The following is a 14,809-nucleotide window of genomic DNA, read 5'->3' as shown; positions in this document are numbered from 1 at the left end:
AACATGCTTAAAATGAATGATATATTTTAAAATAATTCATATTTATCTGCTGAGCTAAACAAGATGGCTTACTTTCTGAGGTTGACTTATCAAGATTCTTTTCTTCCCCAGGTTGAATTTCAGGCAGGATCTGAAGGCCAACTTCTTCCTCAACATTATTTAAATGATCTTGATAGTGCTCTAATCCCTGTGATCCATGGTGGGACCTCCAACTCTACTAGTTTACCACTAGAAATAGAATTAGTATTTTTCATTATAGAAAATCTTTTTTAATGAAAGATATGAGTCATATATTACATACTAATTTGTTAAAACTAAATTCACTAAAGCTGAAATGCCACAAACACTAAATGTTTGCTATTTGAAACATGTAAGTTTTGCTTTTTAGGCAGGAAATTGTCTTTTTAAATTATTAGCACAATATTTAAATCTCTAAAAATTTAAGAGACCCACAGTTTTTGAAGCTTTGACTTAATACAAGTACTAAGATAAGGATTTCTTCTATCTTTAATAAATTTGTAGCATTTACCGTGTTATTTAAATGCAAAGCCAAAGTATCTGCATTTATGTATACCTCGTTATGCCAAGAATGACTTTAATGAAGGCTCTTTTCAGGTGTAACCTTATGAGGGAAATAGCTGTTACATATGCCAGTACAGTTGCTGGTTTCTAAAGTCTGTTAAAAATGAACTTCAGGACACAGTTTTCAGATCTTAGTCTTATATGATGATTCTTCGAGTAAGGCAAATAACTTATTTGTATAATTGGAGTGGAGATCTACCTCCATGATTACATAAACTCTGATTATTTGGATTAAAAATCAGAATTTTGCCTTTTTTCTCTTCAAGTTATTATATATATATATATATATATATATATGTTTTTTTTTCTTGATTAAATGGGTATTCCTAAAATAATTGTGGGTGCTTCAGAATTTTGTGCTTCTATATTTAAGTACATTGTTTTTATAGCAAGAATATGTGATTCAGTATGTGTTTTATAAGTCTAATAATTTATAAATAGGTAATATTTTTGTATTGCAGTGCATTATTTTCCTCTTTTCCTTCAAAATATACCCCACATTATTTACCACTTCTAATAGGGATTGACAACAGGCCATATGACCCTTGAAGTAGTCATTATGTAGCAATAAATGAAGCCTAAAACAGGCTTTTTTAACTTCTTTAAATCGTAGAACTTTGTTGGCAAGTTTGCATATTTTCATTGACACTGATGTATTAAATACACATTTTAATGAACTAATTACTTTTGCATATTTTAAATTCTTTATATGGTAATTATTTTTATAACAGGATATTAACATAAGTTAAATTCTATGTATTTGAAACTTACAGAACCTTCCTCTTCAAACAGCAAAACTTTAAGAAGTATGTTGTGTTAAAAAAAGTGTAGGGGATGTTTTAGTTCTGTCATTTACATTATATAAATAAAATACAACCATTATTTTGATGCTTTTTAAATTCTTATATGGTATATGTTTTTGTATCAAAAACACTCATTATATATCTCAAGAAAAAGAAACTACACTAAATAGCCCTGATGTAAGAAAAATACTTATGAAGCATCTCAACATGAAGACCAAGTCAGGGTTATAACTCAGGATCTGAGGTCTCAGGCTAGGAGAGACTGAGAATTTTACTCCACTGGTCACATGGTTGTACTGAATCACATCTGTAGTACTAACCAAAAATATCCTGTGAAGGAGATATCAGTCTTCTGGAAGTAGCTACTTAATAAGCAATGTAAAATGTTGTGGCTATTAAATAAAATGGCAACACAAAGTAACCTGTGAAATGTATTGAAATGGTGTAAGATTATTTTTATCAGTTTATGTTTTCCTTACATAGTGTGTGTTTATTTTGCAGTATAAGTAGTTGCACAGTCTATGAATACTGAAATTATTTTATTTCTTTTTTATTTTAGTAATCTCTACACCCAATATGGGGCTCAAACTCATGACCCCAAGATCAAGAGTCACATGCTTTTCTGACTGAGCCAGCCAGGCACCCCTGAAATTACTTAAAAATAACCAAATGGTGGAGAGCTCTTCCCATGATAGGATAGCTTTAGATTTCTTTCCAAAAAGTCTCTACATTTAATGAAAATTGGAATAATGTGTCTTTGGAGAAACATTTTAAAGTATTCTTTGTAGATGTAGGTTTCTGAATGCAGTTGTTACTTATTTGGTCATGTTCTTCACATTGGTACTTTTAAATTTTTTTAAATGTAAAGAAATAGAATGGTTCTTTGTATTCAGTCTGCAGTGATCTGTTTTTGATCTGAGGCTTTTTAATATTGGTCTCTTTCTCTAAACTCTGAAATATGAAGTAAAATCTAGCCCACTTGTTCTGTGCAACCACCCAGCACACTTTGTCTATATACTTGCTATGTGCAGAGCATTTTGTTAGGCTTCACTAGTTGAAAGATGAGTAAAATAGTTCTTTCCCTATTGGAGCTGAATGTGTGAGTCAGGTAATTAATGAAGTAAAAGTTTCTGCTATAATAGAGATATGGTTGGAAAACAACCCAGGAGGCAACCCTCTCAGGTCCTCTCCCCCTTCAGGAGCTTTATACTATCACTCAATAAACTTTGCTGCCCACCAAAAACAAAACAAAACAAAAAAGGAAAACAACTCAGAAGGCTGGTCATACCAATAAGACGGCGGCTACCTGAGAACTTGTTGGATAGTGGGCATGAAACTTGGCTAGGTAAAAGATAAAAATCTGAAAAGTAGGTAATTGTAAAAAGACTGAACTTTATCTTTTAATGCGATTTGCTTTAGAGAGTCCTCTGTGTTGAATGAGTATCTTACCCTGTGATTTAATCATAAAAGCAAAAGCTTGACTATGGTGTCTCAACTGCCTAATTTTATAACAGCCTAGATTCTGATATTGTTTTATAAGTAAAGAACAGACTTTTCTTTTTTTAGGCACAAGCATAGCTTTGATAACCTAATTCACATTTTAATCGAAGATATCCTGAAATAAACCAGAAACCTATAAACCCATCTTAGGTTTTAATTTTTTCTTTGTGATTAAATAAATGTTTTATATTGGTTCAATCATATATATATATATGGGTGTGTGTGTGTGTGTGTTTGTGTGTGTGTGTGTATTTCAGAAATCAGAAAAATAATAAGAAACTTATCAATACAAGTTTTACCTTCTACCTTGTATGTATCTACCTTGTTCTTCCTACCCTCCAGTCTCAACCAAGTAATCCTTTTTATTAGTTTCTTACGTATCTTCCCCTGGTTTAGGTGTAGTAGCAGCAATACAAATAGTATATGTATTTTTTTCTCTTCTCATTTATACAAAGTGTAGCATGGTGTTTACATTAAAGAACACATTGATTCCCTCAATTACTTTGAGTTATGAGGCTCATACTGAGAATCTTAAAGGTTTCATTCCTTCTGAAACCACTTTTGATTGATAAAAGCATATTACTGGAATTGTGACTATATGTTTCAGTAGGAGGACTGTTTTTCTCATAACAGAATTTTTTATTACTAAGACACTCGCAAGTTTATTTTTTAGTTAGCTATATTTAAAACCTTTTTTTTTCCCTACCAGACACAAAGGCTTGCCATCTAAATTTATCTTTTACCATTTAACTGAGATTTTTTTCACATCAGATTTTTAGTTTTAAATCTTTATATTCTTTCTTTTGGATTTAGCTTGGACAAATTTAATATATAACACTGTTTAGGAAATATTTTGCACATCTGTGTTGATAAAATTACAACCATATTTTCATGCTTTCTACAAATGAAGAAGTGGGTTTAACGCAAGTGCTTTGTAGGAACCTCTGAATATAATAAAGTTTCTCTCTCTTTTTTTTTTTTTTTTTGGTCTTTTGGTAAAATACAGTGCTTCCCAACCTCCAAGATAAGTCCCTAGTGATCCCTACCTCCTGGTGTTCATACTGTGTAGTACCTTCCCACATAACATTATTGGTCTTTGTGACCAAAAAAATACGGCAGAGGGGTTGGGATGTCATTTCTTAGATTATGTTGTAAAAAGCTATCACTTCCATCTTTGGTGCATTTCTCTCCACGTTCTGTCTTTTGTCCCTTTCTTCCTATCCTTTCCTCTTCCCTCTGTCTCTCACTCCCTATTAGATCACTCACTCTTGGGGAAGCTAGCTGCCAGGCTGTTGGGGAGGCCTGCCGGCAAGGGACTGAAGCCAATGGAAATGGATCCTTCAACCCCAATAGTAGCTGCCTTCCAAAGTTTGCAACCTCATGAGAACCACCAAACTAAGCCATTTTCAGATTCTTGAATCTCAGAAACTGTGTGAGATAATAAATGTTGTATTAAGCTGCTAAGTTTTCTAGTCATTTATGTGCAGCAAGTAATATTAAATAATTAATATAAGATACATATATTTTTTAAGCAGCTATACATATAAATTGCTAAAAGTAATTACTTGCTGAAAAAATTAAGCATTTTTCCTATCAACACTTATGGATTATATGCCACAAGTAGCATGTGCAAAGTGCAGAGAATACCAATTAAAAGAGTAGGGTTTGCCCAAGTAGGAACAAGCATGCAATTGTGGGAAACTTCTTGTTTCTGGGAATTGTATGCTAGGATACTTAGATCTATACTCCTGCTAAAAATAACCCAAAGGTGATTAAAATACAAAAATCATCTGAAAGCATCAAGATATTAAGACAGTAAGGAATGTTCAGTCCAAAAGGAAAGAGAAAGAGAAGTGGGCATAGGGTCCTATTGAGACAATCTTATGGGGTGAGAGAACAGACCAAAAGTTAAGGCCCATACAATGCTGCAAATCTAATCAGTATCATGAACCTAATCGCTACTTCTCCGTGGCCACCCCCAGCTCGCCAAAGTGTTTTTAGCCTTTAGATGAGGATGAACCAGAAGTATAAAGTATTATAAAACTAGTCAAATTTGGAATTGCCTACATCACCCAAAGAATCATAAGCATTTAAACTTGTTTTAGGGTGGTTCCGCACTGGTGATTCCTCTAGGTGCCAGGAGGGAAAAAAAAAACATAGATCCTCCCTTAGAAAAGTAACTTCAATGCAGGCCACAGATTACTTTTCAAATATAACATTTACCAACACAGTTAAAATAGAAACAGTCACATAAGGAAATTACTCCAGAGCCAAAAGTTAGTAGATTAGTAGAAATAATGAAAAACTCCTTTAGACAAGTATTAGATTTTCACTTTCTGTGTTTTAAGAAAGAGTCAAGTATGAGGTACCTGTAGGGAATGGGAAACCATACAAAGTGATGGAGCTAATTGGGGAAAGATGTGAATATACATGGTGCTAGAATATGTAAAAACTGGACTGTTAAGCTCTAATTAAATAGATTTAAATGGCAGAATATAATACAGCCAGTGGGTAGAATTTATAAACAGGGATACAAATCAGGAGAAATTATCCAGAGTATAGCCAGAAAGACAAAAAGATGGAAGGATGGAGAAAAACAGACATACAGAGCAGATAGTGAGAAGCCCTAACATATGCTTAATTAGCTGCAGGAGAGAGGAGAAAGGATACAACAAATACTTTTAAATACAAACTTTTCAAAGTCAATGAAAGACCTTACTCCACATGATCTCAGGGTCCTGGGATAGAGCCCTACATTGGGCTCTCTGCTCAGCAGGGAGCCTGCTTCCCCCCCACCCGCCTGTTGCTCTGCCTACTTGTGATCTCTCTCTCTCTCTGTCAAATAAAAAATTTTTTAAAAATCTTAAAAAAAATTATAGATACCTAACAGGAAAATGAACTGCCAGCTAGCACAGAGCCCAAGGAACAGTTTGTTCTCTCTAGTCAAAGAAACAGGAAGGGGGTTGAGGGCTGTGAGAGACAGACTCTGGAATTTATTTGACTTACTCCAGGGGAGCTGCAGAAAGGCAGCATCCCCCTCCCCCTCCTCACACACCCCCTGTGAAGAAGAACTTTGCTGTACACCAAGCTAAAGATAACAAAACGGCATCACTCCTCCCTACCTACAGATGCAGTGGGGGCACACAGTCAGACACTACAGGGTGGAATACTGGGAATGGTGAAGGGAGCCTTAAAGCCCTGACTTTCTAACAGAAGACTTAGGAGGAAGATCTTGGACCAGAGTGTGTGGGGGAAGAGCATAGGAAGGAACTAAAGAAAGTGAACCTCCAAATTTGTGTATAAAAATCCTGGGAGGGGTGCCTGGGTGGCTCAGTGGGTTGGAGCCTCTGCCTTCGGCTCGGGTCATGATCTCAGGGTCCTGGGATCGAGCCCCGCATCGGGCGCTCTGCTCGGCGGGGAGCCTGCTTCCTCCTCTCTCTCTCTCTGCCTGCCTCTCTGCCTACTTGTGATCTCTGCCTGTCAAATGTATAAATAAAATCTTAAAAAAAAAAAAATCCTGGGACCACCCCCAACCTCTGCATGTATGAAACTGACCAGAAGCAGCTGAGCAAGTGTTTTAAACACCAAGCTACACTGTAGGTCACTACAGGCATAACTCAGAGATTCTGTGTATTCTACTGTATAGAGTGAGTATTGCAATAAAGCAAGTCAACTTTGAATTTTTTGGCTTCCCGGTAGATACAAAAAAGTTATGTTTATGCTATATTATAGTTCACTAAGTGTATGATTATGTCTAAAAAACAAAGTACATGCCTTAATTTTAAAATATTTTATTAGTGAAAAATGTTGTTAACCATCATCTGAGCTTTCAGTACATCATAATCTTTTTGCTGGTAGGAGGTCTTGCCTGAATGTTGATGGCGACTGACTGATTAGGACGGTGGTTACTAAACGTTGAGGTGGCTGTGGCAGTTTCTTAAAATAAGACAATGAAGAAGTCTGCTGCATTGATTGACTCTTCCTTTCACAATCAATTTCCCTGTAGTGTGTGATGCTGTTTGATAGCATTTTACCCACAACTTTCATAATGGGAGTCAACACTCCCAAATCACACCTAACCTAAATCTTTAGTGTCACTTCAGTGATCTTTGCAGCATCCCCACCAGGAGTAGATGCCATTTCAAGAAACCACTTTCTTTGCTCATCCTTAAGAAACAACTCCTCATCCATTCAAGTTTTATCATGAGATGGTAGCAATTCAGACATATCTTCAGGCTCCACTACTAATTCTAGTTCTCTTGTTACTTCCACCACAGATGTTACTTCACTGAAGTCTTGAACCCCTCCAAGTCATCCAAAATGGCTGGAATTAACTTCTTCCAAACTTGTTAATGTTGATACTGTGAACTCTTTCCATGAGTCACAAATGTTCATAATGGCATCTACACCAGAGAATCCTTTCCAGAACCTTTTCAGTTGACTTGCCCAGATCCATCCAAGGAATCACTATCTAGGCAGCTATAGATAGCCTTACAAAATGTATTTATTTATTAAATAAAACTTGAAAATTGAAATGAATCCTTGATCTATGGGCTGCTGAATGGATACAGTGTTAGCAGGGATGAAAACATTAGTATCATTGTACATGTCCATCAGAGCTCTTGGGTGACCAGGTGCATTGTCAGTGAGTAGTCATTTTGAAAGAAATCTTTTTTTCTAAGCAGTAGTTCCCAACAGTGAGCTTAAGATACTCAGTAAACCATAGTGAGCAAACCAAGTGAAATGCTATTAGAAAAGTGGCACTGATAGACTTGCTTGACCCAGGGCTGCCACAAACCTTCAGTTAGTAAAAAACAGTATCTGTGAAGTGCAATAATGAGGTATGCTTGTATGCAGGTTTCAGAGTGGCCACTGGGTGGTGCACAATCAGGGCAGATTGGAACTGCACTGCAACGGTGTTGAAAATTAAATTATAATTGAAACCTCAACCCACTTAAAGCTGCCCAGGATATGTGTTCTGAACTAATTGGATCACTGCAAGCTAAAACCAAAACAAAACAAAAGCATTCTTTTAAAGACTTAAACAGGACTGACAGTTTCATTATATTCAAAATATCTAGGAAATATGGGCGCCTGGGTCGCTCAGTGGGTTAAAGCCTCTGCCTTCAGCTCGGGTCATGATCCCGGGGTCCTGGCATCGAGCCCCACATCGGGCTCTCTGCCTGCCTCTCTGCCTACTTGTGATCTCTGTCTGTCAGATAAATAAATAAAATCTTTAAATATATATATATATATATATATATATATATATATATATATATAGGAAATAATTCAAAAGTACTCAACATGTAAAACAAAAGGAAATCTAAACAACTCTCAAGGGAAAAGATAAGGAACAAAAGCTAATTCTCAAATTTAAGAATCATCAGAAAAAGACTTAACATATTATTTTAATTATGTCCCATAAAGCAAGGGTAAACACTATTTAAATGAATGGAAGGGAAGAAGGCTCACCAAAAAAATGGAAGCTATAAAAAGAACCAAATTGAGGAGTACCTGGTGGCTCAGTAGGTTAAGTGTCTGCCTTTAGCCTAGGTCATGCTCCTGGGGTCCCGGGATCAAGCCCCTCATCAGGCTCCCTGCTCCTTGAGGAAGAAGCAGTTTTTTCCTCTCTCACCATCTTCCCCACTAGTGCTCTCTCTCTAGCTTGCTCTCTCTCAGGTAAATAAATAAGTCTTAAAGAAGAACCAAACTGAAATTTTATAAGTGAAAAACACAAATAAAAATATTTCCCAGAGGGTCTTAATAGGATGGAGACAACCAAGGGAAGAGTCAGCAAATTTAAAGATATTTCAGTAGAAATCATCCTGTCTGAATAACAGAGAAAAAAGTAGAAGAAAAAGAAAAGCTTTGGGGACTTATGGGAAAATAAAAAAATATCTAATATTCATGTTAGAGGAGATGCAAAAGAAGAGGAGAAAGATTGGAAGAAAAAACATTTTAAGAAATAAATGGTAGCTAAAAACTTCCAAAATTTGGTGAAAGAAATAAATTTATATATGTTTACATGAAATTATATTTACAGCATTTATACTGGCACAGCAAATTGCTAAAAAGTTAAAAACCATACCCAGGCATATCATAACCACACAGATTAAATTAAACATAAAGAAAAGATCTGAAAACAGCCAGAGAAAAATGACACTGTTTACTTTTTGGAGAACAAAGATTTGAATTATGTTGTATTTCTCACCAGAAACCAGAGACAGTGGAACATTACTTCTAAAGTGCTTAAAAAATATACTAATAATTATCAACCCAGAATCCTTAACCAGCAAATACATCCTTTAGGAATCAGAGTGAAATAAAGACATTTTCAGAAAAAGGAAGACTAAGATAATTCACTGCCAGTAGAACTGCTATAAAAGAAATGCTAAAGAAAGTTCATAGAGAAGTAAAATGGTATCAAAGGGAACACCAAAATGCCACGAAAGAACAACAGAAATGGTAATATCTGAATAAATAGAATAGAGTATTTTTTCACCTTTTAAGTTTGTTAAAATATGTATAACTAACTGAAATAAAAAATTTGTAACAGTCTGGTGGGATGTTTAACAGAACTAGATCTAATACACATGAGAACAACATCTTTTTTTTTTTTTTTTTTTTTTTTTTTATTTATTTGACAGAGAGAAATCACAAGTAGATGGAGAGGCAGGCAGAGAGAGAGAGGGAAGCAGGCTCTCCGCTGAGCAGAGAGCCCGATGCGGGACTCGATCCCAGGACTCTGAGATCATGACCTGAGCCGAAGGCAGCGGCTTAACCCACTGAGCCACCCAGGCGCCCTGAGAACAACATCTTAATGGGAGGTGAGTAACAGGACATATATGGTAGTAAGGTTTCTAAATTTTACTTGGAGTGGTAAAAAATTCTAAGCAGATTATAAAAAATTTGGTATAATAACGTTTAGAGGGACACCTGGGTGCCTTAATCCAGTAAGCGTCTACCTTTTGCTTGGGTAGTGATCCTGGGGTCTGGGATCAAGCCCTACATCAGGCTCCCTGCTCAGCAGGGAAACTGCTCCTTCTCCCTGCCTGCCCCGCACTGGTACTCTCTCTCACTCTCTCACTCAAATAAATAAAATCTTAAAAAAAAAAATAAAACTCTGCAGTAATCACTAAAAAAATATAGCATGGAGAGATATTTTTAAAAAGCCAATATATAGGGGCACCTGGGTGGCTCAGTGGATTAAGCCGCTGCGTTCGGCTCAGGTCATGATCTCAGGGTCCTGGGATCGAGTCCCGCATCGGGCTCTCTGCTCGGCAGGGAGCCTGCTTCCCTCTCTCTCTCTCTGCCTGCCTATCCGTCTACTTGTGATCTCTCTCTATCAAATAAATAAATAAAATCTTAAAAAAAATAAGCCAATATATAACTTAAAATGAAATTCTATAAAATAATTTTAAAAAATTCAAAAGGAGGCCAGAAAGAAAAACAGAACTGGAAAGCAGAGAGAAAGACAATTAATGATAAGTGGTAGACCTAAATCCAACAAAATAAAAAATTAAACTGAAATGGTGTAGTATAGTAATTAAAACACACAGACTAGCTAAAAAAACAAGACTTGATTATACACTATCTACAAGAAACTTTCTGAAACATAGAATATATAGGCTAAAAAGTAAAAAGTAACTAAACTAAAACTAAAAAGTAAAAAGAAGAGTAAAAAATACACCTTGCAGGCACTTAAATTAAACACACACACACACACACACACACACACACACACAAAAAAAAAAAAAAAAAAACCTGGAGTGGCTTTGGTGATTACCAGAGAGAACAGACTTCAGTAAAAGGAAATTTACCTGTGGCTTCTTTATTGCATTTCACAAACAAGATAATAAAAGAATAACTTGCTTAAAGTCACACATCTAGGAACTAACTATTGGAATTTAAGGAGAAACTTTTTAGCAATTAGGACTCTCCAAACTAATCTCTATTAAATTTATGCAGAGTTTTGATGGCTCTGCTTATAATTTCAGAAGCAGAAAAAAAGCATTAAGGTCATCTATTGAAATGTCCCTACTTTCACTAACAAAATGAAATCCTAGTTCAAGGGCACAAAGACTACTTAGATAGCTAGAGGTCACATAGCCGAAACTAGGACCCAATGGTCTCCTTCTGACCATTGCTCTTCTCACTATAACCAGTGCTCATATTCTACATGATGTGTAAGGTTTATTTTTAATTCCATAAATATATGTGTTTTCATGAATTGTTTAAAACTGTAAGTAAACACAGCTAATTGGGTGAAGTAGCAAAAATGTGTGACAAATCCATTAAATTTTTAAAAAATTTTAAGCAGCTAAAAGGAACCAAGTTTTATATATATTTAATTTCTCAATTCTCAAAACCCTGAATTACCCTGAATTACACTGAACTGCAGAGGAAGCCTGAGAAAAGGATATCAAAGTAAGTGGAAGCTATCAATGTAGTACTCAGTACTAACAGTACACACTTTATTCCTATTTATACATATGTATCATCAAAAGTATCTTGAAATTCTCAGGTCAATGCTTAATTTTCACACTCTAACCATGTAAGGCTCTGTTTATCTATTCTTCCTTCAATGTACCATATACTCTTAACATATGAAACCTTTCCTTTGTGCCAAAAAAAAGTAATCAGATATGTATTTGGTATAAAAATATATTTTCCCCTATACAAAAGTAGAGAAAATAGGATGAGATAACTCCACGTGCCCATTCTATGACAAACCTCAGATTCAACAATTTTCAAGATTTTCTACTTTTGCTTCATCTATCCCTTTATTTCTTTGTTGGAGTACCTTTAACCAAATCTCAGACATCATCATTTCATGCCACACATACTTCAGTGTACAGCTCTCACAAATGAACAGTAAAGAGTAATTTTAATTGAATCAATTCATAACTGTAAAGTCTACGAAAACTGACCTAATACCATAACCAATAGGCCATAAAAACTTCTGAAGTGCAGCTGATAGCATCAAGAAACTGAAACGACAACCTACAAAATGGGAGAAAATATTCGCAAATCATGTATGTTAAGGGACTAGGAGTCAGACCTAATAAAGAATTTTTATAATTCAACAAAGAAAGCCCACAAATGACCCAACTAAAAATGAGAAAAAAGGGGCACATGGGTGGCTCAGTCGGTTAAGTGTCCGACTCTTGGTGTTTCAGCTCAGGTCATGATCTCAGGTTGAGACTGAGCCCTGCATCGGGCTCTGCACTCAGCATTGAACATGCTTAGGATTCTCTCTCTCTCCTTCCCTCTGCTCTCCCAGCTTGCTCTCTGTCTCTTTCTCAAATAAATAAGTAAATAAAATCTCTTTTAAAAATGGGCAAATGATTTGAATAAATATTTATCCAAAGAAAATAGTCAATAAGCACTTGAAAATATGCTCAACATTATTAATCACTAGGGAAATGCAAATCAAGACCAGAATGAGATACTACTTCATTATTCACTTAGATAGCTACAATTTTTTTTAAAAAAATCAACAGATAATAACAATTATTCTTGAGGATATAGAGAAATTGGAACTTTTTTTTAAAAGATTTTATTTATTCATTTGACAGATCACAAGCAGGCAGAGAGGCAGGCAGAGAAAGAGCGGGAAGCAGGCTCCTTGCTGAGCAGAGAACCCGATGCGGGACTCAATCCCAGAACCCTGAGATCATGACCTGAGCCGAAGGCAGAGGCTTAACTCACTGAGCCACCCAGGTGCCCCCAGAAATTGGAACTCTTAATCCTTGCTGGAGAGAATGCAAAAACGGGAGATCTGCCTTTAAAAACTGTTCAGCGGGGTGATGCAGTCAGTTAAGCATCCGATTCTTGATTTCAGCTGAGGTCATGATCTCAGGGTCTTCAGATCAAGCCTTGTGTCAGTCCCCAAACTCAGCATGGAGTCAGCTTGAGATTCTCTCTCTCTCTCTCTCTCTGCCCCTCCCGCTCGTACTCTCTCTCAAATAAATAAATAAAATAAAGTAAAATAAAATAAATAAAAACTGGCAATTCCTCAAAAAGTTAAACATAAGGTTACCATATTAACCAGCAACTCTACTTCAAGAGAAATTCCTTCCACATACTTCCATATAGAATCTATGCAAGAATACTTATGAGCAGTATTAGTTATTAGCAGTCAGAAAGCGGAAACAATGCAAATGTCCATTAATTGATGAATGGACAAATAAAGTGTGGTATATACAAAAATGGAATTTTACTTGGCTACAAAGAATAAAGTACTGATGCATGCTACAGTACTGAGGGACCTTGCCAAGACATGCCAAGTGAAAGAAGCCAGTCACAAAAGACTAACACTGTATGATTCCACTTAAGTGAAGTGTCCAGCATAGGCAAATCTACAGAGACAAAGAGTAGATTTGTGGTTGCACAGCGTTGGGGAAGAAATGGAAAGCCACTGCCCTGGGGTGACGAAAATGTTAAGTTGATTGTCGTGTGGTTACAAAAATTCTATGAATACACTGTCTTGGACACTTTAAATGGATAACATTTTTATCATCAGGGAACTGCAAATCAAATAGAGGAGACAACCAACTGTATATCTCAACGATTTAAACACACACACACACACACACACACACACACTGAAATCATTAGAATTTGGCGTTTTCTGAAACTCTAGAAATCTTTTTGACTCGGCTGGAGAACCTCCAGAGAACACTGGAAGCCTGACTGGAGACAAACTGAAATAATTACAACCCAAGTGGGGAGAGACTCCAATATATTAAAATCTGAAGGGCTGCCATTTGCGTTATGTGTCGGGTGATGTGTCATCCTAATTTTACGACTGACTGAAATGTATTAGAGTCACAGGGCGAGAAAATGTCAGTGCTCTGACTGAGACCCCCACTGAGGTCTTTTTCTAGTTTCAGCTTGGCTGCGGAAAGTAAAGAGTTGTGGGCAAAAAAAAAAAAAAAAAAAAAGGCAACGCGTGAGAGAATCCAGTTGCTACAAGTGTTTCGTGAGGGAGGAAGTGTTTCGTGAGGGAGGAAGAGGGAGACAGAAAACTTGCACGTTATCACTTTGGTACCCTTGTGAAGAAACACTCGTTTTTAGAGGAAATGATTCCATGTCATTTTAGGATGTTACTAAAATAAAAAAGAGAAAATATATTCAACTTTGGAAAATCGTACCCCACACCAGTGACTTCTTTCAATCTCCGAGCTTCATCCTCCGCCTTCCCTGACGTAGAGCTCTTCAGAACTACCCGCTTTCTGACTCTCTCTCAGAGGAGCAACTCGCGCGACACTTGCACGGCGCACGCCAACCTCGAGACTGCGCGCTGGAGAAACTCGAGCCTCAGCCTCTGCGCGTGCGCACCGCTTCTCTTTCCGCCTCCGCTTGGAAACCTCACCTAGGAGGTCCGTGGCCCGAGGGAGGCGGCTCCTTTGTGTGTGGTTTGTTGAGTCGGGTTTCCAGGGTTTCCACGCCACCTGTGAAGGTCAACCGCGGTGGCCCACAGCTCCGCGCCTCTGCGGACTGCGGTTGGCCGTCGCCATGACAGCGACCGCTGGGGGCCCCGGTAAGCGCGGATCCCGCCTCTGTGGGTCCCGGAAGGGCTGCCCGCGATTGGCTCGCAGTCCGGCACTCTCTCTGGCCTCCGACCTATAGTTGGAGCGCTTTGCGAGACTCCTGCGGCAGCACCACGCCCTGTTGCTCTTGGGGGTCCGAGTCCTCACTGCGCGCTCTGTGGTCTGGCTTAGAATCTTGGTTCCTCGCGTGGGTGTTAAAGCCTATGATGCGGCCAAGAATAGCAAGACTATTGGGCCCTTTTAAAAAAAGGAATTCTTTTTTAGGGTGGTTTTGGATTCATCGGATAATTGAGCTGGAAGTCACCGAGATTCTCCATATACCCCTTACCTGAATACGTGCAGAGCCTCCGCTTAATACCAGCATTT

At 37.3% G+C, this 14,809-nt stretch overlaps 2 protein-coding genes and 1 long non-coding RNA gene across 13 annotated transcripts in view; 2 read left to right on the top strand and 1 right to left on the bottom strand.

Moving 5' to 3' along the window:
• The window catches only part of ZFYVE16 (zinc finger FYVE-type containing 16), a 50,674-nt gene extending 48,859 nt beyond the window's left edge, over positions 1 to 1,815 (top strand). For all 4 annotated transcript variants that reach the window (XR_014310094.1, XM_082724734.1, XM_082724732.1 and 1 more), the window contains one exon: positions 112 to 1,815. Coding sequence is in view for 3 of the 4 variants with exons in the window: in XM_082724734.1 (XP_082580860.1) it covers positions 112 to 273 (162 nt within the window). In the remaining variant the exon portion in view is untranslated. The remainder of the gene's footprint in view (positions 1 to 111) is intronic.
• Positions 1 to 14,169, bottom strand: part of LOC309861668 — a 70,942-nt gene extending 56,773 nt beyond the window's left edge. For 5 of the 7 annotated variants that reach the window (XR_014310116.1, XR_014310117.1, XR_014310118.1 and 2 more), the window contains exons 1-2: positions 14,045 to 14,167; positions 73 to 228 (exon numbers count right to left, since the gene is read on the bottom strand). This is a non-coding gene — a long non-coding RNA (uncharacterized lncRNA). Of the gene's footprint in view, positions 1 to 72; positions 229 to 14,044 lie in introns of all 7 variants that reach the window. The other 2 variants (XR_014310115.1, XR_014310121.1) reach the window with 2 other exon arrangements.
• A 28-nt stretch (positions 14,170 to 14,197) lies between these two features.
• Positions 14,198 to 14,809, top strand: part of FAM151B (family with sequence similarity 151 member B) — a 35,993-nt gene continuing 35,381 nt past the window's right edge. The window contains exon 1 of one of the 2 annotated variants that reach the window (XM_082724758.1): positions 14,198 to 14,272. Coding sequence is in view for 1 of the 2 variants with exons in the window: in XM_082724757.1 (XP_082580883.1) it covers positions 14,409 to 14,433 (25 nt within the window). In the remaining variant the exon portion in view is untranslated. Of the gene's footprint in view, positions 14,273 to 14,303; positions 14,434 to 14,809 lie in introns of those variants that run through there. The other variant, XM_082724757.1, reaches the window with a different exon arrangement.

This window comes from Mustela nivalis, assembly GCF_964662115.1.
Source record: "Mustela nivalis genome assembly, chromosome: 3".
NCBI lineage: Eukaryota > Metazoa > Chordata > Mammalia > Carnivora > Mustelidae > Mustela > Mustela nivalis.
The sequence above is the reverse complement of the archived record's forward strand: the minus strand, read 5'-3'. Positions and strand labels throughout refer to the sequence as shown.